The sequence below is a fragment of the Bos indicus genome, chromosome 23 (genome assembly GCF_029378745.1).
Source record: "Bos indicus isolate NIAB-ARS_2022 breed Sahiwal x Tharparkar chromosome 23, NIAB-ARS_B.indTharparkar_mat_pri_1.0, whole genome shotgun sequence".
NCBI lineage: Eukaryota > Metazoa > Chordata > Mammalia > Artiodactyla > Bovidae > Bos > Bos indicus.
In genome coordinates this window covers 33,526,155-33,541,302 of record NC_091782.1, presented here as the reverse complement: position 1 = coordinate 33,541,302, position 15,148 = coordinate 33,526,155, and the positions used below count along the sequence as shown (strand labels likewise).

Here is a 15,148-nt window from a genome sequence, read left to right as displayed (position 1 = left end):
TAAAGCCAGAAACCCACTGTACGTCTTTTATTCCTTTCTATACATCTGGATGCTTAATCTACTCATATCTTCTAACTTAGTAATCTCAGTTACAGCCTTAAGGAATAGATCTCTATCCAGAGTCCTGCTTCATTTGGGAAATAAATGGATGACCTAACTAGATGGTTCTTTCTCACATTCATGGTTCTTCGAAATACCTTCTTCCTGGGTTCTATGTGCTGGACCAGTGGATATATGATGCTTCACCTCTGTAAGCATCATAAGCAAATACAGCACCTGCACAGGTCAAGCACTTATTTCAAAATGAGCCCTGAGATGAGAACAATGAAAAAGATCATCAATTTAACTCTGTGTTTCATCTCTATCTAAGCTTGATAGATATCTATATCTAAGCTTGATACAATTTTTCCCTTCAATCTAGGCAGTTTTTCAAAAACTGACCCTGTGTTTTTGAATACCAAGAAATTCATTGGGGTAAGTTTTGCCTTAATAAGCCCTGTGAAACTTCTCAGCAATGACAATCAACTGCACAGATTTTCATCATCTGTTTTTAAGAAAAGTAGAAATTAATGACTCAAAAAGTGAAGTTTAGTTGTCATAATGATACTACATAGGAATAAACACCAGGCAATGATGAGATACTGTCAAGCAATTTATTAAGAAACAAATTATAATTATCCTCATTAATAAACAATGAAAGTTGATAGTGCTTCCACATTGTCTTGCCTTTAGAAAAATCAATTTTAAGACCACAAGTAAAAATATTAATATAACTCACTTAACAACAAATAATATTGAAATAACCACTCTAGATGAAAAAGTCAATCCCAAAATGTTACAAACAACTGTATAATCCCACATATATGGCATTCTTAAAATGATAAAATTGCACAAATAGAGAAGAGCTTAGTGTCTTCCATGGGTAAGGATGAGGTAGTGAGGCAGGTGTGATTTAAGGCCACATGAAAAATCTTCGTGGTTTCAAAGGTGTTCTGTTTCTTGACTGTATCAATGTCAACATTCTGGTTGTATTATTGTACTCTAGTTTTTCAAGATGTTTCTTACCAATATGAGAAACTGGGATGTCTCTATTACTTCGTATCATTGTCTATGAATCTACTGTCTGCCAAAATGGCAGTCCAGTGGTTAGGGCTCAGTGCTTTCACTACTGAGGGTCTGGGTTCGATCTCTGGTCAGAGAAATAAGATCCCACAAACCCGTGCAGCACAGGCAAGAAAAAAAAAAAAAACTGAACTACTAAAATGCATTAATAGTTTAGGGATAAGGAGGGGTAGAAAGGATGCTGACATCACCAAGCATGCGTGCATGCTTTGTTGTGTCTGACTCTGTGACCCATGGACTGTAGCCCGCCAGGCTCCTCTGTCCATGGAGATTCTCCAGGCAAGATTACTGGAGTGGGTTGCCATAACCTCCTCTAGGGGATCTTTCTGACCTAGGGATCAAACCTTCATCACTTGTGTCTCCTGCATTGACACCACCTGGAAAGCCTATATACAAATATGTATATGTAAATACATATATATATGCACACACACACACAGATATATAGTCTGTGTGTATTTGTTACTAAATCACGTGGGGCTTCATTTTTTTCACAAATAAATGTGCAAGAGAGAGTAGTTATGAGAGAAAAAAGAATCCCTGTAAACCATTATCCAATTTGTTCTCTAGATTACTTCTTCCCTAGTACCTTACTGAATACTTTGGCCACATCTTTGTTCTGGAGGCTGTATATAAGGGGATTCAGCATCGGAGTGAGAATGGTGTAGAAGGCTGACACCATCTTGTCCTGGGCTGGGGATCGATTAGAAGTGGGTCTCTTATATATGAACATAGCCACTCCATAATACAGCCCCACCACAATAAGATGTGAAGTACAGATGGTGAAAGTCTTGTGCCAAACCTCCCCAGAACTCATGCGAATGATGGTTATAATTACACGTGTGTATGAGATGTTGATGAGTGACAAAGGGAGGAGGAGCATTACTTCACAACAGATGAAAATAAGTGTTTCAAATGTGGAAGTATCCATGCATGAGAGATGTAGGAGTGCTGGGACATCACAGAAGAACTGGGATATTGCTTGGGAACAATAGGAGAAGGACAGCGTAACAGCTACATCAACAATGCCATCAAAGACACCAAGGAACCATGAAGAGGCAGCCATGAGTCTACAAAGGTTCCAGTTCATGAGACTGGGGTACTGAAGAGGGTAGCAAATGGCAACATAGCGGTCATAGGCCATGACAGCCAGCAAGAAGCACTCAGCACCACATAGGGACACACAGAAACATATCTCAGCTTCATATCCTGCTACAGAAATGGACTTCCTGCCAGACAGGTAGCTGTGGGCCATCTTGGGTACAGTGGTGCAGATGATCATGAAGTCCATGAGGGAGAGCTGGCTGAGGAGGAAGTACATGGGGGTGTGGAGCCGCGTGTCCAGATAGATGAGGAGGACCATGAGAGTGTTTGCCAAGAGCGCCATTGTGAAGATGCCCAGGACCAGAGAGAAGAGAAAGACGTGAGTGGGCGTGTAACTAAAAATTCCCATCAAGATGAAGTCAGGGTTGAATGTCTGATTGTCCCATTCCATGATGAATATTTTCTGTATCTAGAACCACAAGAAGTTATAAACATTACATATTACCTTATGTGCTATATTTATAAACCAACATACATGATATGTCAGGACTGGAAAAGAACGAGTAGAGACTTTGTAGTCAGGTGGTGTTCATCACACTCAAGTTCCACCAACCTGCATGTCCACTGACAGGTTATTTCTATGTGTTTCATTTTACTTCCTTTACATAGTAGAAATAACTTGTTAATTGGGTTGTTGTGATTATTAAACATACAAATCACAGCATCTAGACAGAGCATTTGACTCATTGAGAAACATATAACCTATTATTAGATAGGATTATATCCATAAACTTATCATATGTAAGTATGTAATAAATTCTAAAACAGAGGAAGAGAGCATTTTAATGTCATTGCCTATATAGTATAGTAAAATAACTATAACTAATAATCTATTGTTGCCAAGATATATTAACATTTGCATTTATATACTCTTATTTGTGTACCAAATTTAATGACTAAGCAGGATTACTACTTATACAATAATGTAGATGATGAAATTCCAGTTCAGAATAATTGCAAGTAATTTATACATCATGAATATTTAATTGTGGATGAGAAAGTAAAAAAAAAGACAGAATTTTAATTTATGTTTCAGTTTGAAAGGGCAGTAACTTGAGATCTCCCTACCCAGAGTAGGATTTCACTGAAGCTGAAAGTGAAAGAGGAGAGTGAAAAAGTTGGCTTAAAGCTCAACATTCAGAAAACTAAGATCATGGCATCTGGTCCCATCACTTCATGGGAAATAGATGGGGAAATAGTGGAAACAGTGTCAGACTTTATTTTCTGGGTCTCCAAAATCACTGCAGATGGTGATTGCAGCCATGAAATTAAAAGACGCTTACTCCTTGGAAGGAAAGTTATGACCAACCTAGATAGCATATTAAAAAGCAGAGACATTACTTTGCCAACAAAGGTTCGTCTAGTCAAGGCTATGGTTTTTCCTGTGGTCATGTATGGATGTGAGAGTTGGACTGTGAAGAAGGCTGAGCACCTAAGAATTGATGCTTTTAAACTGTGGTGTTGGAAAAGACTCTTGAGAGTCCCTTGGACTGCAAGGAGATCCAGCCAGTCCATTCTGAAGGAGATCAGTCCTGGGTGTTCATTGGAAGGACTGATGCTGAAGCTGAAACTCCAATACTTTGGCCACCTCATCCAAAGAGTTGACTCATTGGAAAGGACCCTGATGCTGGAGGGATTGGGGGCAAGAGGAGAAGAGGATGACAGAGGATGAGATGGCTGGATGGCATCACCGACTCGATGGATGTGCGTTTGGGTAAACTCCAGGAGTTGGTGATGGACAGGGAGGCCTGACATGCTGCGATTTCATGGGGTCGCAAAGAGTTGGACACGACTGGGCAACTGAACTGAACTGAACTGAAAGTCCATTAGAAGGACCTATCAGTGTTTTATTCACCATTGTATATTCTTTTTTTCTTAGAGAGGGTCCCTCATGGATTTCCCTGGCAGCCCAGTGGTTAAGACTGCATGCAGGGGATTGGGGGTTCAATCCCTGGTCAGGGAACTAAGATCCCACATGCCACATGGTGTGGCCAAAAAAAGGAGGGTCCCTCAATGTTTTAGAACTTTCAAGCCCAGCCAAAATTTCCCTGTCCTTGCTCTCGTCTCTTCATTAGTAGAATGTGTATGCAATTCTATTATCCAGAGACTACATCTCCTGTTTTGATGTTGGACTGTGGCAGGTGACCCATCATTGCACTGTGGGTATCATTTGCAAACAGTATCTTTCCTGTTTTCTTCTACTGTCACTCTTCTTGCTCTGGAGATTGCATGTCCATTCTGGATTGCCCTTCCTTCACTATTTTGTGGTGAAATCAGCATTCATGTGTGTGGTTTGTGGTAGGAGACTATGAGGGCTATAATGTGCTTTGGTCTACTCTACTTAGACACTAATACTAATTTAGAACCCTGATCAACTTAACCTCAACCTAAGTTTCCTCATGCCTTTTGAAGGACAAAGATTCCGTGTGCTTCAAAATGCACATTCCCAGGTACCACCAGACCTACTGAATCAAAACGATGTTTAAATAAGCCTGCAAGTGATTTAGATGCTGGCTAATGTTTGAGAACCATTGTTGTAGTCCATCTTCCTGCTTCAAAGAGGACCTTCTCATGGTATTTCATATAGAGATAAGTTGGTCTCTTTTGGAAAGGTACACTACTTCTGAAAATTTCTTCTGTTTTCCCAGAAGCATCATTCAATTTTCAGTAAAGTAAGTCTATCATTTCCCATCCCCTGGATGAAATATTCTCTGATTACTCTTTTTAATACCATTGAGTTATGTCACTCTCCTCTTTAAAATCCTCCACAAGTTCCAAATTCTCAGAACAAATAGCAGCTATTTATATTGAGGCTTGGGCTACTGCACCAGAAGTTATATCCACCATCTCAAGAGGTTTCTTCTCATAATTTTTCATCATAAACTCTGACAATTCTACATTCATCCATATTTTCTGATGTGAGGTCTCAACATACTTCCTTCATGAACAGTAATGCTTCATTTTTCAAGCCACTGCAACATTTTCAGTTTGTTTCTTTATTCCACCTCTAGAATAATGGCATCATCCCATGAACTCTATTGCATTTTGATAGACAATATGCTCCCAACTTACTAAACTCAATCATGTGGCTCCTTCTACTGCTCTTTCCCAGAAGTGATGCAAAGTGCTGATCAGGGACATCCATTTTGAGATTAGACATATCTGAGTTTCAATCACTGCTGTACTGCCAACAGTGATATTATCAAGATTTCTCTATTGTTTAAAAATAAAATCTATAGTGAGACTAATATCTGTCTCTCAGGATTGTTGCAAGAATTACAGAAGATTACTTTTATAAATTACTCAACATAAAGCTTAATCCAAAATATGAATTCAGAAAATAACAGCTTCAGCTATCTCAAACATTATTACTATAATCACACTTTTGGCATTTAATTGTATTATATTTGTTATACTACCATAACAAGTTATCAAAAACTAGGAGTACTAAACAATAAAAACTTACTGTCTCACAATTCTGGGCTAGAAATGTCACTTCAAGGAGTCAGCAAAACTGGTTCCTCCTGAGAACTACAAGGAAGAAACAGTTATATGCCTCTCACCTAGCTTCTGGTGATTGCTGGCAATCTTTAGTACTCCCTGGCTTGTAGAAAATAACCCTAATATATTCCCTCATCTTCACATGGCAATCTTGCTGTGTTTGTGTCTGTTTCCATATTTCCTCTTTTTATAAGGATGCTAGTCATTTGGATTAACACTCACCCTAGTGATCTCCTGTTAACTTGATTACCTCTGTAAGGACCATATCTCCATATAAGGCCACATTCTGAGTTATTGGGATTTCAACATATAAAATTTGAGGGACACAATTTGGTCCATAAAACAGATATTAATTTCCTTTTTAATTTTTATCCTATTATTTTGTATAATGGCTTATTCTCTAAACTAGAGTTCAATTCAGTTCAGTCACTCAGTCGTGTCCGACTCTTTGCAACCTCATGGACCGCAGCATGCCAGGCCTCCCCGTCCATCACCAACTCCCAGAGTTTACTCAAACTCATGTGCACTGAGTTGGTGATGCCATCCAACCATCTCATCCTCTGATGTCCCCTTCTCCTCCTGCCTTCACTCTTTCCCACCATCAGGATCTTTTCCAGTGAGTTAGCTCTTCTTATCAGGTGGCCAAAGTATTGGAGTTTCAGCTTCAACATCAGTCCTTCCAATGAACGGTCAGGACTGATCTTGCAGTTCAAGGGACTCTCAAGAGTCTTTTCCAACACCACATTTCAGAAGCATCGATTCTTCATCCCTCAGCTTTCTTTATAGTCCAGTTCTCACATCCATACAAGACTATTGGAAAAACCATAGCCTTGACTAGACAGACCTTTGTTGGCAAAGTAAAGTCTCTGCTTTTTAATATGCTATCTAGGTTGGTCATAACTTTCCTTCCAAGGAGTAAGTGTCTTTTAATTTTATGGCTGCAGTCACCATCTGCAGTGATTTTGGAGCCCCCAAAAAATAAATTCAGCCACTATTTCCACTGTTTCCCCATCTATTTGCCATGAAGTAATGGGACCGAATGCCATGATCTTAGTTTTCTGAATGTTGAGCTTTAAGGCAACTTTTTCACTCTCCACTTTCACTTTCATCAAGAGGCTCTTTAGTTCTTCACTTTCTGCCATAAGGGTGGTGTCATCTGCATATCTGAGGTTATTGATATTTCTCCTGGCAATCTTGATTCCAGCTTGTGCTTCATCCAATCCAGCATTTCTCATGATTTACTCTGAATATAAGTTGAATAAACAGGGTGACAATATACAGCCTTGACGAACTCCTTTTCCTATTTGGAACCAGTCTGTTGTTTTCATGTCCAGTTCTAACTGTTGCTTCCTGACCTGCATACAGATTTCTCAAGAGGCAGGTCAGATGATCTGGTATTCCCATCTCTTTCAGAATTTTCCACAGTTTGTTGTGATCCACACAGTCAAAGGCTTTGGCATAGTCAATAAAGCAGAAATAGATGTTTTCCTGGAACTCTCTTGCTTTTCCAATGATACAGCGGATGTTGGCAATTTGATCTCTGGTTCCTCTGCCTTTTCTAAAACCAGCCTGAACATCTGGAAGTTCATGGTTCATGTATTGCTGAAGCCTGGCTTGGATAATTTTGAGCATTACTTTACTAGCATGTGAAATGAGTGCAATTACGTGGTAGTTTGAGCATTTTTTGGCATTGCCTTTCTTTGGGATTGGAATGAAAACGGACCTTTTCCAGTCCTGTGGCCACTGCTGAGTGTTCCAAATTTGCTGGCATATTAAGTGCAGCACTTTCACAACATCATCTTTTAGGATTTGAAATAGCTCAACTGGAATTCCATCACCTCCACTAGCTTTGTTTGTAGTGATGCATCCTAAAGCCCACTTGACTTCATATTCCAGGATGTCTGGCTCTAGGTGAGTGATCACACAATCATGATTATCTGGGTCATGAAGATCTTTTTTGTACAGTTCTTCTGTGTATTCTTGCCACCTCTTCATAATATCTTCTACTTCTGTTATGTCCATACCATGTCTGTCCTTTATTGAGCCATCTCTGCATGAAATGTTCCCTTGGTATCAGTAATTTTCTTGAAGAGATCTCTAGTCTTTCCCATTCTGTTGTTTTCCTCTATTTCTTTGCACTCATCACTGAGGAAGGCTTTCTTATCTCTTCTTGCTATTCTTTGGAACTCTGCTTTCAAATGGGTATATCTCTCCTTTTCTCCTTTGCCTTTGTAATCTCTCTGCTTTTTAATATGCTGTCTAGGTTGGTCATAGTTTTTCTTCCGAGGAGAAAGTGTTTTTTAATTTCATGGCTGCAGTCACCATCTGCAGTAATTTTGGAGCCCAAGAAAATATAGTCTGTCACTGTTTCCATTCTTTCCCCATCTGTATGCTACTGTTCTCTATTTCATGGCAAAACTTATTCAATAAGCTTTTTTAGTTACTCATACTTTTTTTTGTTAGTTGACACTTTTAGGTTAAGATACTAATAAGCCCAAAATATGCTTGTTCTTCATTAAATAGCTTTCACATGATGCATAGGCTTGCTGCCAGAGATATTTTGCTTTACTATGGCTAAGAAAAGGAGCAGAGTTATTTGCTAACTCATAAGCATAGAACCTGAGAAAATTAATTAGGTAATGAAGCGTTTTCCTGTTTGTACCACTTTATTACTATTATTTTGGGGGAAGTATTTCAAACATTCAAGTGAAAGAATTAGTCTCTCAGTCATGTCCAACTCTTTGTGTCCACATGGACTGTAGCCTGCAGGCTCCTCTGTCCATGGAATTCTCCAGGCAAGAATACTAGGGTGGGTAGCCATTCCCTTCTCCAGAGTATCTTCCTGACCCAGAGATCAAACCTATGTTTCCTGCATTACAGGAAGATTCTTTACCATTTGAGCCACCAGGGAAGCCCCCAAATGGCCACACATGTCTTAAAATAGACATCACTAGTCACTATTGATTTATCTTTCCTTATGCAGTAGTGATTCAAACATTCAGTTTCACTCAACAATGATTAAGTTTTTATTTGTCTCTCTGGTCCACTTCCCCTAAAATTTCCTGCCTGACCCTAGTCTTTGAAACTCAGATTCAAATTCCTGAAACTTATCATCAATTGAACAGTTTGGGGAGGTGTGTTAGTTCCTCCAATCACCAGGAAATGTGAAATCATATATTATTTCCTTGAGAAGGATCCATGGGAGGAGTCTTCCAGTAAATACTCAGAAGCTCCAATAACACTATAAATAAGAATAGTTGGACAGTTCCTCCCTATAAGTGATAAATGAGGGGTAGGTGGAGGCTTACTAAAATTCTTCCTATTCATTTCATCTCAGTTCCCAAGTACATTAAGCTCCTTTGTAGCTGATTCAGAATATTGAGCAAGTTGCTTTGTAACTGGACTTTGTGATACCAGATCCAATGGTGCATAAAGGATCTATGTTGATGCTCTGTGGATCCTCTGTCAATTCTATGGAAATAATACTTGAGAAGCTCCTCATGGTTTACTAGGCTTTGTAGAGATTTAATGCTACACAATGGAACACAAAAAATGGTCATGTGATCTGAGCTTCTGCTTGTTGGGTATTATCTGACCCACTATCCATAAAATCATGCCTGCTCAGTAGAGTCCTTTGTCCATGGAAATATCTCCCACTGTTATTTCTAATCTTCAGAGAATGGATACCAGAGAGCCTTTTAATTCATTGCAATTGTTATTTGTAATGATGTAGAATGTATATCAACCCAAATATTCATCAATAGGAGCATGCAGAAATAAGTTGATGTTAAATTTATCCAGTGGGATATTGTACAAGTGCTTAAAAATTGACATGAATGAACTTGATTCAACATGCAAGTTGAAGAATTATGTGTAGAGTATAACAACTAATGTATAAAGTATAAATATCTCTGAATCACATTGTATAATTTTTATGAATACACTCAGCAAAATATAATATCATTGTTGGAAATATTTAACCACAAATTCAAGTCTGTGATTATGGCAGGGAAGGTAAGAAGTGAATGGTATGATTGTGGGGAATTACACACAGGGCATCGACTCTAGCTGAAATGTAGTGTCATTAAAAATAGGCAAAGAAATACAGTCATCAGGTTAAGATAAAATATCTTCTGTGTGGGATATCTGCATATTTATTTTATCATTCCCTTTTTACCACGTATCATTAAAATATTTTAAAATGTAAAACACTTTTCAAAATAATAAGTTAATGCTAGGAGTAACAATATATTTCAATATTACTATTTGCTAATTTAGTTATTTAGTGCCTTTGAAGCTTGATTAGATGTTTCATGAGAATTACACAGTGTTGCTTTCTCATCTTTTTTTTTAAACATTATAATTTATTTATTTTGGCTGTGCTGGGTCTTCCTTGTTGTGCACAGGCTCAATCGTTGTGGCACAAGGGCTTAGTAGCCTCACAGTATGTGGGATACCAGTTCCCAGACCAGGGATCTAACCCATGTCCTCTGCATTAAGAGGCAGGTTCTTAACCACTAGATGACCAGGGAAGTCCCTATTGATTGGTTTTCAAAAAGAGAAACATCCTAGTCTTACTCAACGTATTCAATGATGTCTAATGTAAAATCAGTTGATGGAATAAATGATCTCTTATGATCTAACTGTGCAGATGATTATTAGATTATTTTTTATGTGAAATAATCTAGATTCATCAGAAAAAAGTATTTTTAATTCCAAATGCACATACATTTGTAGCGATGTGATTTTACATCTACACAGTTAAATTAGGCTCATATGAGGCAACATTTGTGTCACAACAGCCCTAGCACATGCCCTGCTATTGTATTAATTAGCATGAAATGCTTATGTTTTAACTGGTTTTCCAAGCATATTTATTATCCCTAGACTTATTTCTCTGTCAAAAGTCACCAAAGTAATCAAACAACTTTGTCCTTTTAAGTTTGCTAATCATGATAATTTCTACCTTTCACTAGTTGGCACTTTGCCCCTTGGTCCCAAGAAACCGTGTAAAGTTTTATACCTTGCCAATTAGGTAGTTACTTATCTAGACTGCCTGGCTCTTCAACTTTGCCACTCTCATTAAAAGTTTTCAGTCCCCACAAGACACTACATTTAATGAGTCCCTGAACACTTTTTTTTCTAAAGTAATAGTACCTCTCTCCTGAGCTTGAAGCAGAGACCAAAGTTGCCTGTGATCACCTGTCTGAAATGGTGGTCACCCCAGATGATGTCAGAGAACATCAGAGAACTCAGAATTAATTTTGGATTATAACCAGGCATCATGAAACTTACAAGACTTATAATATATACAAAGTACAGGTTGATGATACTGTATTATCTGCCAAAACTCTGGAATATAAGTGGTTCCACTATAAGAATTATTCAGGTGTACAGATGCTCAGTATATCAGGGAAGTCAAACACAAGAAAAAAGCCTTCTCTGTCAAAATAAGTAAAAATAAGTAATATTTATTATAGGACAACTTTTTTTTTTTTTTTTGGTAAATGAACAAATATCTGTGCCTCTCTGGTTAGCCTATATTTTGAAAGAGCTAATAACAAAGTGAAATAGGCAAGTGTGGTAGCTAACTCAGTGCATAAGTCATTATAGAAGCATTTAAATAAGATTTTGGATTTTGAAAATAAGGAAAATCATTTAGGAAAATTTTGTTTATTATTTAGTTCTAGAAAGGGGAGTGAAACTTTATTAACTTAATTACTCACTTCTCAAGAATTTCATTAAGTACACTTAAAACCAAAATGAATGTACAGTGAATGCAAAATATATCAATTAACTGAATGTATACCCAGAGTCTATCAAGTCTGATGCCTAATTTAGGAAATAGTTTATACACTTTTTGCTGAATTGTTTTTTTTTTAAATAAATGAATTTAAAGAGAGAAGAGTTAAGACAGAAAAAAATTTCTGTAAACCACTAATCCATTTTATTCTCTAGATTACCTCTTCCCTAGTACCTTACTGAATGCTTTGGCCACATCTTTGTTCCGGAGACTGTATATAAGGGGATTCAGCATGGGAGTGAGAATGGTGTAGAAGGCTGACACCATCTTGTCCTGAGTTGGGGATCTATTAGAAGTGGGTCTCATATATATGAACATAGCTGCTCCATAATACATCCCCACAACAGTAAGATGTGAAGTACAGGTGGTGAAAGCCTTGTGCTGACCCTCCCCAGAACTCATGCGAATAACGGTTATAATTACACGTGTGTAGGAGATGATGATGAGTGACAAAGGGAGGAGGAGCATTACTACACAACAGATGAAAATAAGTGTTTCGAATGTGGAAGTATCCGTGCATGAGAGATGCAGGAGTGCTGGGACATCACAGAAGAACTGAGCTATTTCTCGGGATCCACAGTAGGAGAAAGACATAGTGGCAGCTACATCAACAATCCCATCAAAGCCACCAAGAATCCATGTAGAGACAGCCATGAGTCCACAGAGTTTCCAGTTCATGAGACTGTGGTACTGAAGAGGATAGCAAATGGCAACATAGCGGTCATAGGCCATGACAGCCAACAAGAAGCACTCAGCACCAAATAGGGACACATAGAAAAAGATCTGGGCTTCACATCCTGCTACAGAAATGGACTTCCTGCCAGACAGGTAGCTGTGGGCCATCTTGGGTACAGTGGTGCAGATGAGCATGAGGTCCATGAGGGAGAGCTGGCTGAGGAGGAAGTACATGGGGGTGTGGAGCCTCGTGTCCAGGTAGATGAGGAGGACCATGAGAGTGTTTGCCAAGAACGCCATTGTGAAGATGCCCAGGACCAGAGAGAAGAGAAAGATGTGAGTGGGCGTGTAACTAAAAATTCCCATCAAGATGAAGTCAGGGTTGAATGTCTGATTGTCCCATTCCATGATGAATATTTTCTGTATCTAGAACCACAAGAAGTTATAAACATTACATATCTGGATAATTATTTATACACTGCCCACTCTATGTGTGGTACCCTGGTAAACCAACATACATGGTATGTCAGGACTGGGAAAGAAGAGCAGAGGCTTTGCAGTCAGGTGGAGTTAACCACACTCAACCTCCACCAACCTGCTCTGACAGGTTATTTCTGTATGTTCTCATTTTTCCTTTACATAGTATAAATAGCTTTTAAAATATATATATATATATATATATATTTTAATTATTGATGATTTATGGCTGCCCTGGATCTTTGTTGCTGCACCAAGGCTTGCTCTAATTGTGGTGAGCCAGAGGTACACTTCATTGCAGTAAATGGCCTTCTCATTGCAATGGTTTCTCTTGTTGCAGAGCAGGGGTTCTAGGGTACACAGGCTTTAGTAGTTGCAGTGCATGGGCTCAGTAGTTGAGGCTCATGGTCTTTGTTGCCCTATGGTATGTAGAATCTTCCCGGATCAGGGATAGAACCCATGTCTCCTGCAATGGGAATGTGGATTCTTAACCACTGACCTCCAGGGAAGTCCCAGGAAGAGAGCATTTTTAATGCCATTGCTTATATATTAAAGTAAGATAACTACAACTAATAATCTGTTATTAGTTGTAGAGATATTACATTTCCATTTATGTAATTTTATTTGTGCACCAAACTTAGAGCACAAATAGGACTACTAGTTATACAACTATACAAAAGATGACCTTCTAATGCAGAATAACTGGTTAATAATTTCAAGGAGTCTATGCATTATGAATAGGCAACTTAGTTGCAGATGAGGAAATGAAAAATCAAAATCATCATTTATGAAGAAAGCAAGATGGATGGAAGGCAGAGGTAAAACAAGCGTTTATGTCTCAGTTTGAGACAGGTAGTATCTTAAGACTAGTTTTCACATTCACCAAAATGAAGAAAATTTAAGAAGGTATATAAGAAGGTTCGGAAATTATATAACCTGTGAGTCTGCCAAATTCTTAAATCAGTATCTAATGAGACAAAAGAAACAAACAAATGTCTTATATGTCTATCAGTGTGAGAGTGAGCCGAGAACAGTTTGTTGTGTTTGGGGAAAAGAGGAATTGTTTTACAAAAGATTAGACAAAAGCAGAGTAAACAGAGACAGCTTTTTATGTTGTTGAAACATCAAGGAAGAGGAATCCTTCCACGACAACCTCATGACATAATTATTTTGTCACTAAAGGAAAGGTCTTCTGTCATGCTGCCCACTGCTGCCTCAACCCAACTGTGTTTAAAGATTGGACAGGTTTCATGCTTTTACTCCCAAATGCTGTTGAAGCCAATTTTCAGTGGTCCTGGTCTAAATGTCTTTGGCTTCTCTAGTTCATCCCAAGAAATTTTTCAGGCAAAGAAGTAACACATTTTTAAACCTCCTCATTCTCATATCTCTTTTATGTATTTTCATCCTTATCAAGAAGAGGATTTAACTGAAGCTTAAGTCCAATACAAGGACCTGCTGCTGCTGCTGCTGCTAAGTCACTTCAGTCGCGTCCGACTCTGTGCGACCCCATAGACGGCAGCCCACTAGGCTCCTCTGTCCCTGGGATTCTCCAGGCAAGAACACTGAAGTGGGTTGCCATTTCCTTCTCCAATGTATGAAAGTGAAAACTGAAAGTGAAGTCACAGTTGTGTCCGACTCCTAGCAACCCCATGGACTGCAGCCTACCAGGCTCCTCCGTCCATGGGATTTTCCAGGCAAGAGTACTGGAGGGGGGTGCCATTGCTTTCTCTGATACAAGGACTTAGCAGTTCTTTATTCAACGTTGTGTATCCTTTTTCTCTTAAGGTTTGAAATATTTCAAACCCAGCCAGAACTGGCCTGCCTTTGCTCTCATCCCTTCATTGGTGAAAGGCCTGTGCAATTCTTTCATTCAGAGACTGCTTTTCTTGTATTATCTCTATAAGTTGTAAAATACTAAAATTCTATTTCTCTTTTTATTGGATTCATAAGAAATATGAGCATCTAATATCTCTCATTGTGTTACCTCACCATCATTTCCACAGAAACATTGTCCCTGTTGGTAACATTTATTAGAATATATTTTCAAAAGATTGTACTGGTTGTCTATCAACTTAAATACTGTAACCCTAGTGCAATTTTTGTAATTTTAAGTCTATGTAAATCTTAGGAGCACAAATTATTGTCTTTTTATAGAGCTAGGACTGATTTTCTACAGACCTCTGTGCTGAAGGGGTAGCTGAATTGTGAAAGCTGGTTACTTAAGTGGAGCATGCAAATGAAAAGATTAGATGTGGACGTTGTAAGTGGAGAGTTAACCATTAAGATGGACTTGCTGTATACCTAATTAAGGAGAGCTTTATGTAGGGGTGCCAACACCCTAGGAGAAGCCTTAATCTTCTGAGTAAATTTGATTGTTGTCCTAGAGAGAAGTACCAGTTTCATTTGTTTGGCTTCCAGGTATGCTGTTTGCTGCCAACTGCTCTGCATGATGAGTGAGGGTGAGGG

At 38.6% G+C, this 15,148-nt stretch overlaps 2 protein-coding genes across 2 annotated transcripts; both read right to left on the bottom strand.

The window, feature by feature from the left end:
- Positions 1–1,693: 1,693 nt before the first annotated feature.
- On the bottom strand, positions 1,694–2,617 carry LOC109576845 (olfactory receptor 2M2-like). The gene has a single exon (XM_019985476.2). The coding sequence runs from the start codon at positions 2,615–2,617 to the stop codon at positions 1,694–1,696; it is 924 nt and encodes a 307-aa protein (XP_019841035.1).
- A 9,069-nt stretch (positions 2,618–11,686) lies between these two features.
- LOC109576732 (olfactory receptor 2M2-like) lies at positions 11,687–12,613 on the bottom strand. The gene has a single exon (XM_019985369.2). It carries the CDS (start codon positions 12,611–12,613, stop codon positions 11,687–11,689), a length of 927 nt encoding a protein of 308 aa, XP_019840928.1.
- Between the last annotated feature and the right edge of the window lie 2,535 nt (positions 12,614–15,148).

Excerpts from the sequence above, each read along its gene's own strand:
- LOC109576845 (XM_019985476.2), bottom strand. The coding sequence starts at position 2,617 with ATGGAATGGGACAATCAGACATTCAACCCTGACTTCATCTTGATGGGA.
- LOC109576732 (XM_019985369.2), bottom strand. The coding sequence starts at position 12,613 with ATGGAATGGGACAATCAGACATTCAACCCTGACTTCATCTTGATGGGA.